General features: G+C 47.3%; 2 protein-coding genes across 2 annotated transcripts; both read left to right on the top strand.

The window, feature by feature from the left end:
• The first annotated feature begins 523 nt into the window (after positions 1-523).
• On the top strand, positions 524-3,922 carry LOC119354323 (chaperone protein ClpB1-like). Its single transcript, XM_037621061.1, has 6 exons — positions 524-1,403; positions 2,104-2,264; positions 2,353-2,693; positions 2,796-3,075; positions 3,170-3,367; positions 3,443-3,922. The coding sequence occupies exons 1-6, from the start codon at positions 524-526 to the stop codon at positions 3,620-3,622; spliced, it is 2,040 nt and encodes a 679-aa protein (XP_037476958.1). The 3' UTR covers positions 3,623-3,922.
• Positions 3,923-10,946: 7,024 nt separating this feature from the next.
• LOC119284324 (xyloglucan galactosyltransferase KATAMARI1 homolog) lies at positions 10,947-12,804 on the top strand. The gene has a single exon (XM_037563498.1). It carries the CDS (start codon positions 11,117-11,119, stop codon positions 12,614-12,616), a length of 1,500 nt encoding a protein of 499 aa, XP_037419395.1. The 5' UTR covers positions 10,947-11,116; the 3' UTR covers positions 12,617-12,804.
• The last annotated feature ends 1,967 nt before the right edge of the window (positions 12,805-14,771 follow it).

Below are 14,771 nucleotides of genomic sequence, written 5' to 3' on the forward strand. Positions count from 1 at the left end.
CACACTGGGGCTGAGTGGCCCAAAAGGCTTGAGCGACCCACCGGAACCCTCCGAAATCTGAACAGCTCCAGCGGCGCCGGTGAGGGGACAAGGGTTCGCTCGCCCCACTGCGGCTGCGTCGTAGCGAGCGACGGAACGGAGCAGCGGCGCCGAGCCGCCGCGCACCTGACCAGGTCGAGGCGACCGGCGGATTGGAGCAGGCGGCGGCGGCGAGCATTGGAGCAGCTACGCCCACGACTCGGGTAACTAATCTCTCATGTCTCTTCTGTTTTTTTCCTCTAATAAAAACCAAGAGGTGAACTTTTGTTCCCCAATGTCAAGCCCCAATCTCCTGCCAATGTTGCTAGCTTCCTCAGTATCGGTTCATTCGGTGGACACTTAAATCGCGTCGTTGGTCTGTAGTACATCTCTCCAAGTTAAAAGTTCGCTCTTTTATCTTCAAAAAAAATTCTGCCTTCAAATCAAAGTAAAAGTCAGGAGTAATCTGAACATTTTCGCTTGCAGGGACGTCACGGTGTTCACGATGACCTTCAGCACATGGCTTGATGGGGTCGTAGGAGGAGGAATTGTGGAAACTATTACTTATCAGGTCTACGATCGAGCCTCTGGGACCTATGTAACACGCACCTTCCAGAATCCCAACACATTGCTCGATGATTTCGCCAGTGTGGTCTGTACCGGAGCGGCTGCCGCTGCGTGCTGGGCAGCGTGGAGGTACTACCAACGTAGTGTGTCCCTGCGCAAGTACGGCCGGGACATGACGGCCTTGGCCGGCAAGGCCGACCCGGTGATTGGCCGCGACGACGAGATTGATCGTGTTATCTGCATCCTCAGCCGCCGGACCAAGAACTGTCCGGCGCTAGTCGGTGCTGCAGGGGTCGGCAAGACGGCCATTGCCGAGGGCCTCGCTCAACGCATTGCCGCTGGGACGGTCCCTGCCGCCCTCGCTGGAGCACGTGTTGTGGAAGTTGATCTCGGGGCCATGGTGGCTGGGACTATTTTACGTGGCATGTTTGAGCAGCGCATTAAGAACGTGATCAAGCATGCAGAGGATGCGGACGGCAAGGTAATTCTCTTCATCGACGAGATGCACATGCTTCTTGGCGCCGGAGGCAGTCTGCAGGACCGCACAACGGACGCCTCCAACTTGCTGAAGCCGGCGTTGGCCCATGGTTGTATCCGCTGTGTGGCCGCGACGACTTTGGATGAGTACAACAAGTACATTGAGAAGGATGCTGCATTGGAGCGGCGATTCCAAAAGGTGCATGTCAAGGAACCGAGCACACAGTCCACCATTGCCATTCTGCGAGGGCTGAAGGAAAGGTATGAGCAGCACCATTGCTTGGAAATCCAGGATGCTGCTCTTGTTGCTGCCACAACACTTGCTGCCCGCTATATCACCGGTGAGGAATTAACTTCACTCATTGTGTTGAGACGCCATTAGTTGATGCACATTTTCACCTAGTCACTTCCGAAGTACTACCTCTGTTTCTACATATATACGACGTTAATTCCTCACAGCTTAAGTTGAACTGCCAAAAAGTCTTATGTTTAGTTTAAATTGAACTGCCAAAATGTCTTATATTTAGTTTAAATCGAACTGCCAAAACGTCTTATATTTAGGAATAGAGGGTGTATAAGGAAAGGAAAGGGAAGGAAAATGAGTATATATATCGCAGTTAGCTATGGTCAGATGCCCATCTATCACTGGCTAATTTAAACTATTCGCAGTGAAGTACCCATGTTCCATTGGATAAGTTGAGATAATTTACAATTTGTGTTTAGGGCGCTGTGAGGTACAATAAGTTGAAATGATCAATTTGTGTTAGAGGGCTGTGGTGTGCACCCTTGCAGCGTTGGATACAGTAATTTGAAATAATTTATAAATCGCATTTAGAGCGTGGCAGAGTGCCCTTACATTAAGTTTGATATACTTCCTAAATAACGTTTAAGGATGTAGTAAATTTATGTCAACGCCGTATGTATAAATCAGTGACGCAACCTGCACTGCAATGTTTCTTTTCTAATGAGTAGCATTTGTAAGTGACAAGCATTTATGTATGTTGGAAAAAATTGATGAATTTGTTGCTGTATCTACTGTAGGTCGTCAATTTCCTGATAAGGCAATTGATCTGATTGATGAGGCATGCGCCACTGCAGCCAAAAAGATGATGCAAATTGACAAACAAGAACAGCAATTTAGCATTGCACTAACCACCTCTGCAGCGAAGGAAGCAATTGTTGGCCCAGATCAAGTTGCACAAGTAGGCATTCTCTTCCTAATTATATTTGTGTCCATTGTTCATTAATTGTGATATGCTTGTCATGCATGTCCAATGTTGTGATTTGAAGGTTGTGAGCCGATGGACTGGAATTCCTGTCACCACACTTAATCAAGGGGAGAAGGATAAGTTGATCAACCTAGCAGCTAGATTGCATGAACGAGTTGTTGGCCAGGATGAAGCGGTCAATAAGGTTGCGCGAGCAGTGTTGCGCTCAAGAACTGGCCTTGATCAACCTGGCCAACCGATAGGCTCTTTTCTCTTTTTAGGCTCGACTGGTGTTGGAAAGACGGAGCTTGCAAAAGCTCTTGCCGAGCAGCTATTTGATAGCGAGAAGATGTTGGTTCGCATTGACATGTCCGAATATGTTGGGGCTGGGTCTGTGTGGCGTCTCATTGGAGCGCCTCCAGGGTTTGTCTTCTCTGTTTTAACAGACCTACATTGCATATCATACTTAACCTTTAACTGGTTTAATTGGTCTTAATGTTTCTTTTATACTGCGGCATATTAAAGCTGCTATGAACATCAAGATGGTGGACAACTGACTGAGAAGGTGCGGAGGCGCCCATACAGTGTCATCCTATTCGATGAGGTGGAGAAGGCAGATCCCTTGGTGTTGAATGTTTTTCTTCAGCTCCTTGATGATGGTATGTTGACTGATGGCAAAGGACGGATTGTGGACTTCAAGAATACAATTATCATCATGACCTCAAATGTGGGGTCAGAGCACTTAATGGCAGGAATGTCTGGGGAAACTACAATGGAAACTGCACGGAGCCTTCTCATGAAACAGGTTTTATTTCTTGATCCAAAAGTTTGCCTATAAAGGCTGCATGCAGTAGTTGCCTCTCTGCTGGTTGTTACTCAAACTATATTTGTTTGTGCAGGTTCAGAAACACTACAGGCCCGAGCTTCTCAACAGACTCAGTGCCATTGTTGTCTTTGAGCCACTTTCACGAGACAAACTGAAGGAGGTTGTGACAATCCAAATGAAGAGCGTCATCGCCAGAGTAGCTGACAAGGGCATATGTCTATGTGCAAGCGATGACGCATTGGACGTCATTTTGTCGGAATCATACGACCCAGTACGTCATATTTTCAGATAACCAGGTTACCCATTGATATGTTTTAGTATTCATGCTTAATCTCTCACATTACAGATGTACGGTGCAAGACCTATAAGGAGGTGGGTGCAGGAGAACGTGACGACAATGATCTCGGAGATGCTGGTCAAAGGAGAGGCTGGTTCAGGCTCGACAATATTTGTTGATGCTACGGTCGACAAGAAGGGGCTGAAGTATGAAGTGGTGGATCCAGTGGTGGGACTTCCCAGTGACTAGCGATGATTTGATTGTGGCCACTCCCACTAGGAATTGCAACAGGCCTGAAAACATGCCGCGTCAGAAGACTAAACCACCTTGTGTTGATTCGAGGTCTTTGGGGAACTTGTATTTCCCAATCAAGGCTTTGTTAGCAAGGCTTAACGCCTAAGCATCATCATCATCATCATGGTCCTGGGCCAAACTACTCAGAAGTTTTACAAGAACTAAACAGCCACTGCCCAGCACATCGAGTGACGACTAAACAAAATCCACCTAATTACTCCGGCCACCTTGTACAAGCATACCAACAGCACTTGTGCGTTGTGCCAGCAGAGCTAGAGACGGTAGACCTAGGTGTTGAAGGAAAATTACACAACAGGCTCACAATCAAAGATAAATCAGTATGTTCTCTTGATTAATACTCCCTCCGTCCGAAAATACTTGTCATCAAAATGAATAAAAGAGAATGTATCTAGACATATATTAGTTTTAGATACATCACTTTTTATCCATTTTGATGACAAGTATTTTCGGACGGGGGGAAGTATATGTGTTTGATCTACATTATTACACTCAACAAACGAAAAATGGCGCATAATAACAATGATGTTCATATCAATGTTTCGAGCAGCACATAAAACAATTAATCAGGTACATAGCTTTGAGACTAGCACATTACAAGGTTAGCAGCCTAGAATGATAGTAACATCAGAAAACACATATTTTCTCTTTGCTGTTCCCAGCTCTGTCAGCAACTACGTACTACACCAGAACCTAGGTCACCTATCCATAATTACAGGACATGTAAATACAGATAGATACATATATTAGAATGGCTGTTAATCTATGTCAGGCTCCTCCAAAACAGGGAACCCGGGGCTACTTGGTCAAGATCGCTGTCATGCTCGCTTGGCCCGCCCAGTCGTCGTAGTACTGTTGTTCCGGAATTTCCTTCGTACCATTCAATGCCCTTCCTTCTTCACAAGCTTGATAACCTGTTACAGGCAATATAATACTCCCTCCGTCCGAAAATATTTGTCATCAAAATAAATAAAATGGGATGTATCTAGATGTATTTTAGTTCTAGATACGTCTCTTTATCCATTTTGATGACAAGTATTTTCGGACGGAGGGAGTAGTATTCAAAAGCATGGCATGTGAAATCATTATGAGCATATTATTATTAACTGGGTAAAGTGTTAGGAAACTATCAGCAATTTCTCTTTTTTGAGGGAAATAATATCAGCATTACAAATACCAACTGGAGCTGCACAACAGTATTCTACTCTACTGAATCATATGGCCACAAGACTACAAATGCGGTAAGAGTATGCATGAAGGATGCAACATCAGACCAGATGCTCTTGAGAAGAGAGTTCATTTAGAGTATGAAGACAATGCTTTAAAGCTACTCCATTAATTAAACTCAAATAAGCAAAACAATATAAGCAGCATATACAAGTGGCAAAGATGGCTAATCAAACAAGTACATTCTTACCGATTGTTTTATCTTTCCCTTACCAGGACGTGGTGCCCTGGAAGGAATCTGAGGCGAAACATGTGGTCGCGGATCTTGACGGTGCAAAGAGTGCCGAGGGGCCGATACCTGTGGGCGACGAGGGGGCGAAACATGTGGCCGCGGATCGTGAAGGTCCGGCGAGTGATGCGGGGGGCGCTGTGCTGCTCGATGAGGCACAACGTCAAACGAGCACGTACACGATTGGGTACATCTCCGACGTGCCAGGGGGCTGCATCTGGCTAGGAAGATGCATGACCATCGTTCACGGTCATGCCGGTCGAGAGGTTCTGATTCCATGAAGCAGGAATCAGTACCTCCTCGTCGTTCTCTTCACCAACTTCTTCATTTGAGTTCTTGGAATCAAGATCCTCCGCCAATTCATCCTCGTCTTCCTCTTTCATTAGGTCCTGCATTTCCGATCCTTCCTCATCCCCATCAGCCTCGCCACTATCAGTATCTCCTATGTTCTGACCACTCTCCCCTGCATCGTAGTCCCCTCCAACGTGTGACACATAATCCGACTGGCCCTCAAGTTCAGTACCACCCATATGTTCCGACCCAGCTACATCCATCTCATCAATCGGCCGACTGACCTGGCCAGGCTCGTAACCACCGCCGCCTTGTACCAGAGGATCCTCCATGGGGATGGGGAGCACTAAGGCAACGGGTGAGTCCTCCGGCGTTTGCAGGATTCTAACTAGCTCACCCACTTATGTGTCCTATCTGTCGGAACCAACACCCAGGAAATTTTTGTATGGGATTTCGTCCACACCGACTGAATACTGACGGTGCACACATTGGGATCAAGCGAGAAATTTGTTGTCAACCAGTGTTTCAACTGACTAATGTTCACCTTTTATGGATCGGTCAGTTGCAACTCCACATATGCAAACTCAGTCAGATCAACCCCACTCTCGTTTGATCGGACATTACCAGGACCACAGTAAACAACAATTTTGACTGATTCAGACATGTCTCCTGCCATATGTAAAAATTCATATTCCCATCAACCACTAAGTACCACATAATTTTTTATACACTAACTGGAATGTTTACCACATATACATGACTACCACTAAGCAAACAACCGATCAAACGAACTAAAATTTTAGATATGTCTGCTGCAATTAAAAGTCATATTCCCGTCAACCACTACGCTCCACATATTTTTTTACGCTAACCGAAATGCCTACCACATATACATGACTACCACTAAATAAATAACCGATCTAGCGAACTAAAAAAATCATCATTTACATTATGCACGTTCATTGCAATTAGGAGTATTTCTGCACTAACCGAAATGTGAAGCTCATTAAACCTAAAATAAAAATGCACTAAACAAAAATGTGAGGTTATACGTACCTTTGATGCGTGCTTCTTCGGCGTGCTCCTCCAATGGCCACCCCTGCCAAGCTCCACCACGGCCGGTCTCCCTCCCCTACCCTCTCCTCCACGCGACGCGTGGCTACCGGCTTCCCTCCTCTATCCCATTGCCGGATCGGGTTACTACTTACTAGCAGCCATTTTCTACCTTCAACTACTGGATTTGATGGTTAAATTTTTTTATTTTATTTTGAGCGAAATTTGATGGTTAAATGGACTGGAATCGGAAGAAATGTGTGAGAAAAATGAAGAACAGAAAGAGACTTATCCCGATCATTTCGTTGTCCGGTATAACGAAAAAACATGAGGTCTGGGCCCGTCGGCACCGCAGCGAAACTGGGCCTTTCGCAGCCCACCACAATGGACGGTGTGCTAGTTCTGCTATTTCTGATTTTCTGATCTTGTTTTCCAAATGGGGCCTGCTACGCGTCGTCCGGGTGATGTTTAGAAAACACCCACCACCTCGGTAGCCGTAGGATCCCGAGCTCGACAACCGTCTGATCTTCTTTCCGTGCGCGTGCATCAATCTTTGCAACAAGGCCTGTGTTGCACTCGGCGCTTTGTAACACGAACCATGTTGCGCTCTCGCTGAACCATTTTTCTTTGGAACAAAGCCTATGTTTCAGAACAAGACCTCTGTTGCAGAAAAAATAAATACTTCGTTGTTGGCCCCTTTCCAACAAACATAGTGTTGCGCTCGCTCCCTCTGCAACAAGAAGCTTGTTGCAGAAACAAAACAAAAAAACCTTGCAATCAGTGGTCGTTATAGAAAAGTTTTGCAACAGAGATCTTGTTGTAATTCTTTTTTCAACAGAGGTCTTGTTGCAGAACTTTTTTTACAAAATTTTCGCAACATAGCACTTGTTGCAGAAATATTTTGCAACATAGATCTTGTTGCAGAAAAGCATCCGAGGAGAGAACGCCATGGAAGCTTGTTTTTGGAGAGAAAGAAAGGGGTAAGGAGAGAGAGGAGGGAAGGAAAAAGGGGCTGGCGGTGGAGCGCCATGGGAGCTTGGCCAGAGGCTGTAGGCTGCGTCCTCCGGCGGCGCTATATGGGAGTTGCGAGGGAGGGAGTGAAGGGAGAGAGGTCTGTGGCGCTTGCTCCCGAGAGAGATTTTCTGGAGATGAAGGCCTGGGGGGATAAGGTTGAGCAACGAAGATATGTGGACACGCGTCAAGCAGCCTAAGCGGTTGACGTACAGGCTGTAATGAGCCGGATGAAGAGAAGCTTTTTCTTTTCCGAATTTGTTAAAAGAAATCCAAAAAACAAAAAATTCTGGTTTGGGTGTCCAAGAGTGGGTGGCAGTCTGGCAGACGGCGACAGGGAAACGTCGGCTGGCAGCAGTCGACGTTGGTCCGGCGGCGGCGCTAGCCAAGGTTGCTGACCAACGGTGATGAAGACGGCAAGTTTGGTTGAGGACCGTGCCGTGTATTGATTGACTCCCTTCCCGCCTATTGATTGACGGCCGTGCCGCGTATTGATTGACGATTCCCTTCACGTGTGTTGATTCCCTTCACGAGTATTGATTAATGACCGTGATTGTTTTTTTAACTTCCTAAACTGTTGTTTAGTGGGCGGTCTGGATGCGTCCTTGTTTTTTGGATGGACAAGATGCTCCCAATGTTTGATGGGCAAAGTGAAGAGTAAAGTCTGATTTAAACCCTCTCAAATTGTAGAGCTTGACGAAAATGAACTTTCACGTTTAAATCCTTGGCTTTGTTCGGTTGCGTGTGAATCTGAGTGAAACGAAAGGGTTTGAGAGGGATTTAAACCTTTTCTAAGATAAAATATGAGCCAATCCTCTCCAACTCTCTTGGAGACAGGATTAACCGAACAAAGCCTGAAATGTGTGCCCTAACCTCGCTGATTCAGGTCGTTTTCAACCTTTAGACGTTCGTTTTTAGGAGGGGAATTGGCGACGTGGCCGGGATAGCTGACTTTGACCAAATTAATAACTGCCATGTCGATCATTAAGAGCACACATGCATGCATCCTGGTTCCGGGATTTTTTTTTTTTTTTTTTTTGAAACGGAGTGGTTCCTGGATGTATCATGTATGCGTACATGCACGTGGGCAAGGAGCTGGGTGCCGGGAAGCCACGGCGGGCGCGACAGTGGCGCTCTGGTCCGTGACGGGCATTTGCACGACGAACGTGGCGTGGACGGCGGCGCTCAACGCACGGTAAGTGTCGCTCGCTCTTCACGTGGGTGTCGTCCATGGTGGCGCCGGCTGCGTTGCCGGCGCTGGGCCTGTGGCTTATTTCATTAAAATATATTGCTCATTGTCTTATACTCTTTTCATTAATGGATTCATTTCTCATCTCACGCCTCCTTTTTATGGCAATAAGAGAACATGTTAGTTTCCACCTCTGCGCCGTTTAACACATCCGAAGAATATACATGAATTTTGAGAGTCCAAATAAAGTCAAAAGCTACAGTGGGCCGGACACAGCACTTTGAATATTTCACTCGTGTATACAAATTTGCCAAAAAATTAAGAGTAACATTTCCAATAGAAAATGTACGGTACTCCCTTCGTTTTGTAAAGTTTGACCAATTTTATAAAAAAAATATGTTAACATCTACAATACTAAAGCTATATGGTAGAAAAGTTTATTTCATGATGTATCTAACAATATTGATTTCATATTGTGAATTTTAATATTTTTTTCTATAAATTAGTCAAAGTTAAGAAAGTTTGACTCTGACCAAATCTTATATGCAGACTAAAAAGAAACGGAGGGAGTAAGTGAGCATATTCCAATAACATACAAGCCTCAGGAGTCAATTGGATATCATGTGTTAAAAGCTAGAAGCGGTCATAGTTTCTCATTTCCAAAGCTCAAAGATGAACCATGCTCTACTTTTTTTTTATGATAGTATAGATCAATTATTCGGACATGGAGTATGTGAGCTCGAGCTCACATGCACCCTTTGCTACAGTAGAATCAAAAAAATATTTTAAAAAATCAAAAAAAATCTGAAACTTTTTGGCAACAAACATTGATGTGTGTTACACATGCGTGCCAATTTTCGTGATGAAATGACATTTGTGGAGGCCTCAGCAAAAAAGACAAAATGATGCTCGAAAAAAAAACTGTTTTTAAAAGCATTTTGGAACATCGATTTTGTTTTTTTTCACCGAGACCTGCGTGAATGTCATTTTGTCATGAAAAGTTGCACGCATGTGAAAAAGACATCAATGTTTGTTGTCAAAAAACTCAGATTTTTTGAAGTTTTTAAATATTTTTTTGATTTTATTGTAGCAAAGGATGCATGTGAGCTTGCGCTCACAAGAGCACTCCCGTCAGTTATTCACTTATTCTATTTTCTCAAATGCATCAAGTGCAACAAGTTTTTCTTTACCATCTTTTGCTCCCTCCCCCCTCGACCACCATGTGCACCTCCTCCTCTTCTTCACTATCCCCACATAGCAATGTTTGATGTCAAAGTGCAACCGACACCAACTCCCATTTAATAGTAAAGATGTTTTAGTGTTCTGCCTTTTTTTTGTACTTTAGCTTTGCCTAATGGAGATGCTGTGACTGGTTTGTCAAAAAACTAGTACCTCTGTCCCGGTGTATAAGTCATTCGCCTAGTTCTAGGTTGATAATTTAACTATCTAAATATGTATTATATGTGACAAAAAATTAGAAACTACATCCGTATAGATAATCTAGTGGTATACTTAATAGACATGTAACACATATTTGATTCCTGGAATCAATGACCTAGAACTACGCGAATGACTTAGGCTGGTCACAATGGGGAGGAACTTAGGAGTAACATCACACACTCCAATACAACTTTGCTTATGTGTCACATATTTAATGAAGAGAGAGGTGCTTGTGGTAACTAGCTAAGTTACCGGAACATCACACACTTCAAGAAATAATGAGTCTATAACCTAATAAATACATTGTTGCATGACACTACATAGATATTCCTACCCACTGTGGAGGTAGTAACATAGTCTAAGGAAGTGTGTAAGTTACTAGACTATGTTCTTGCCCATTGTGACCAGCCTTATACATCAGGACAGGACAGAGGGAGTAAATATAATTTGCAACTTCAACATGGACTAGCACTACTTAAGGGGTGTTTGGTTCAGAAGTACTAGGACTTTTTCTAGTCCCAGGGACTAATCAAAAAAGACTCTCGAGTCTTTTTCTAGTCCCTGTAGAAGAAGTCCCTCCCGTTTGGTTCCTAGGGACTTTTTCTAGTCTCTGAGACTAAAAAGTCCTTGAACCAAACACCCCCTTAGACAGGATGCCACTACTAGTACACTAACTTAATCAACCTAATCACAGCCGGAAGCATCTCATCAACCCAATAAATCAAGAGATTATCCATCAACCAGTGTAGTAGTAAGCTGGAAGGTTTCCCTAGATGGCCTAGTATTTAAGCTTTGATTATGTAAAGATGCTTTGATGATCTGTCCAACTGACATGATGTCCTGGTGGTGGTGGCCGAGTACTCTATATAGGGGAGAGAGATGCTCTAATGCTCCTCGGTTTGACTTTGTTCAATACAAATTAGCTGCCCCGCTTCCTTCTTCTCGTTAGTTTCCAGATCGCCTCAGCGGCACCCACCAGCAGTAGCTAGCGATGAAGCCCTCCTCGTGGAGCACGGAGAGATGCGCCCGGACATTCTACGTCGCGGTGCTCCTCTCCGTCGCCCTTTGGGCCCTCATATTCTACTCCACCAGCTTGCAATCCCAATCCGGCGATGCTCTCAGCAAGCCGCCGGCCTTCCTCTCGCCCCGCTCTGCCCGTCCGGGCCCGTCGTGCGCCGGCCGGTACGTGTACATGTACGACCTGCCGCCCCGGTTCAACGCCGACCTCGCCCGCGACTGCCGCATGCTCTCGGCGTCCACCGACATGTGCAGGCACGTGGTCAACGACGGGTTCGGCCCGCCGATCACCGACGGCGGCGCGCTCCCCGAGAGCGGAGCCTACGCCACCGACCAATACATGCTGGAGCTGATCTTCCACGCCCGGATGAGGCAGTACGAGTGCCTCACGCCCGACCCCGCCGCCGCCGCCGCGGTCTACGTCCCGTTCTACGCCGAGTTCGACCTGGCGATGCGCATCGACAACAGCGACATGTCGGCGCGGAACGCGCTGCCGCGGGACGTTGCGGACTGGCTGGTGCGGCGGCCCGAGTGGCGCGCCATGGGGGGCCGCGACCACTTCATGCTAGCCAGCCGGCCCACATGGGACCTGCTCTGCGACCCCAACCATGGCGGATATGGCAACTCCCTCATGACCTACCCGGCCATCCGCAACATGACGGTGCTCGCCTTCGAGGCCAGCCCGTGGCAGGGCAACGACTTCGCCGTGCCGTACCCGTCGCACTTCCACCCTTCCTCCGACGCCCAGGTCGCCGCCTGGCAGAGCCGCATGCGCGGGCTGGAGCGCCGGCGGCTATGGTGCTTCGCCGGCGGGTCCCGCCACGAGAGCAGGAAGACCGGGCGCAACCAGATCATCGAGCAGTGCCGCAGGTCGAGCCGCTGCGCCTTGCTCGGCAAAGCAGCGGTGACCAAGAGCCCGGGGGAGTACACCCAGGGGGAGTACTCGCCGAGCCATGCCATGCGGCTGCTGGAGAGCGCCGAGTTCTGCGTACAGCCGCGGGGGGACTCGTACACGCGCAAGTCCATCTTCGACACCATCCTCGCCGGCTGCATCCCGGTCTTTCTCCACCCGATCTCGGCGTACGTCCAGTACACGTGGTACCTGCCCAGGGACTACAGGGCCTACTCGGTGTTCATCCCCCAGCGCGACGTGATCGGCCGGAACGCGAGCATCGAGGAGGTGCTGAGGAAGATACCGCCGGCGAAGGTGGCGCGGATGCGGGAGGAGGTCGTCCGGCTCATACCGTCCGTGATGTACAGGGAGCCGGCGGCAAAGGGGGTGGAGTTCAAGGACGCGTTCGACGTCGCGGTGGAACGGGTCATCGACCGGGTGGCGAAGCGCCGCCGCGCCGCGGCCGAGGGCCGGGAGTGCCGGGACAGCGTCGACGGGTACGATAGCTGGAAGTACGACTTGCTTGAGGATGGCCAGACAGAAATAGGTCCGCACGAGTTTGATCCATTTATGTCCATGTAAACACCTGGAGATTACTTGTCCGCACGGGTTTGATCCATCTGTCTTGAAAATACCCGAAAGTTGAGCTAGAAAGCTACGGAGTATTCCTATATTTTTTCCAGCTAACTCCCAGATCTTTCACTGTTGGGTTGGTGCGTGTACTGTATGTATATGACCTAAGACCTTTCAGCATCGATCAGCTCTCCACACACTTGTGTTATGATCAGTGTTATGGTTATGATCTATAGCACTTGTTCTGTAGATGCAAAAATACTCCGTGACAGTCCAGCGAGTACGTACTGTGCTGACATTATTTTTTATGGAGGAGCAACGGCCGGGCTAGCTACCGTCTGAAATTAATTAAGGAGATGATAGCGTGGTAGAATGTGCGAGATCGAGATCGGAACGTGTGAGCCAACCGCAGGGGAAAAGTCAAGAGGGCACTAGCTAGGACGGCAAACATGCAAGTTAGGTAGGAGTATCTATCAGGGACTAGTTTTAGTTTGTTGCAGTCGACAGGGATGGCACAAACATGTTGAAGCTCTGCAGCGATCGAGCATACACTAAACACTCTTATATTGTGTACATGTAACTTCTTGATCACATTGTGTACATGTAACCAAATTACAGTGTCGATCGTACTAGCTCGCAAAAACAAAAATACATTGGTGACCAATGGCTCAATTACAAATCGGTGCTTGAACTGCTCTAGCTAGAAGATGATCGAAGATCTCAACAATCAATGTTCCTGAGAGAAACAAATGAACCAAAAAGATTGAAGTGTGTATGTGTACATATGTGGATACATACATTGTACTGGACAGCAGTGGCGAATCTAGCACGGAAATGAAGGGTAGGCTCAAAGCAAGTTCCGAGGATCTAATTAGCAATGCATTACAAATATTGGATGTAAAACACCTTGGTATAAATGGCAAGTATAATATATTTAGTTGAAATAGGATTTTTGGAGGGTAGGCTCCAGCCTATTGAAGCCCCCCTAGTAGAATCGCCACTGCTGGACAGTATGTTCATACTAGTATCTCTATCGATCTAAGGCAGTTGCCGATGGCCTCCGGGAGCACGGCTGGGAAGCGGCCGAGGTCGACGGTGACGTTAATTCTGTCCGTCCATAGCATCTGCCGCATGACCCGAACCCTTTCTCATACGGTGGAGCGCCGTCGGGTTGGTGAAGATCTCGTACGTGGTCCCTGGGGTACTTGTCCTTGAGCGAGCTCTCCTCCAAGCCGATCTTTGTGCGCGATCCACTGGAGCCCGCCCCACGGCACCACCTGCACCAGGTCGCCCTGGGTGGCAGGAACATCATGTTCGTCAGCCCGGCGCCATGCACGCCCACCAGCACGTCGGCGGCTGCCCGGCTACCATCGGGTCGAGGAAGACAATGTAAGAGGATGTGTTGGCGTCCAAGCGGATGTCGCCGGTGAAGCCGTCACTAGTAGAAAAAGGGCCTATTGTCCCGGTTCGTAAGGGCCTTTTGTTCCGGTCCCTGAACCGGGACTAAAGGGTCGGTACTAATGTCCTGTCCCTTTAGTCACGGTTCAATACAGAACCGGGACAGATGGGCCTCCACGTGGCCTGTGCGCGGAGCCCAGGCAGGAGGGCCTTTGGTCCCGGTTGGTGGCACCAACCGGGACCAATAGGCATCCACGCGTCAGCATTTCTGTGGCTGGGGTTTTTGTTTTTGTTTTTGAAAGGGGGGAGGGGTTTGGGGGTTTTGGGGGGTTAATTTAGGTGTTTCATATATTGTGTTAGCTAGCTATAATAAATAGAGAAAAGTGTCCTCTCTTATGTCCGTGCTTGATCGACGCTACGTACTATACATACGTATAGAGAATACGTATAGAGAGGACTAGACACGCTAGCTAGCTAGTAAGCAAACGAAGGAAATAGAAGATCGTCATGAACATATATGCATACAGAGAGAAGTGATATCGACCACCTCTCCTTCTCCGAGAGATTGGTCGAACAACAAGTTCTCGTATATCTATCCGATACTACCGGCTACATATATACAATAATTATCTCTTACAAATATAATCTCCTAACATACGGACTCATGGTCCACATAGTATTCTCCGTCTTCAGCGATCACGTGGTCAAGAAAGAATGCCGCCAATTCCTCTTGAATTGCTCGCATGCGAGTTGGTGCTAGGAGTTC

Source organism: Triticum dicoccoides, chromosome 1A (assembly GCF_002162155.2).
Source record: "Triticum dicoccoides isolate Atlit2015 ecotype Zavitan chromosome 1A, WEW_v2.0, whole genome shotgun sequence".
In the NCBI taxonomy this organism is placed as follows: domain Eukaryota; kingdom Viridiplantae; phylum Streptophyta; class Magnoliopsida; order Poales; family Poaceae; genus Triticum; species Triticum dicoccoides.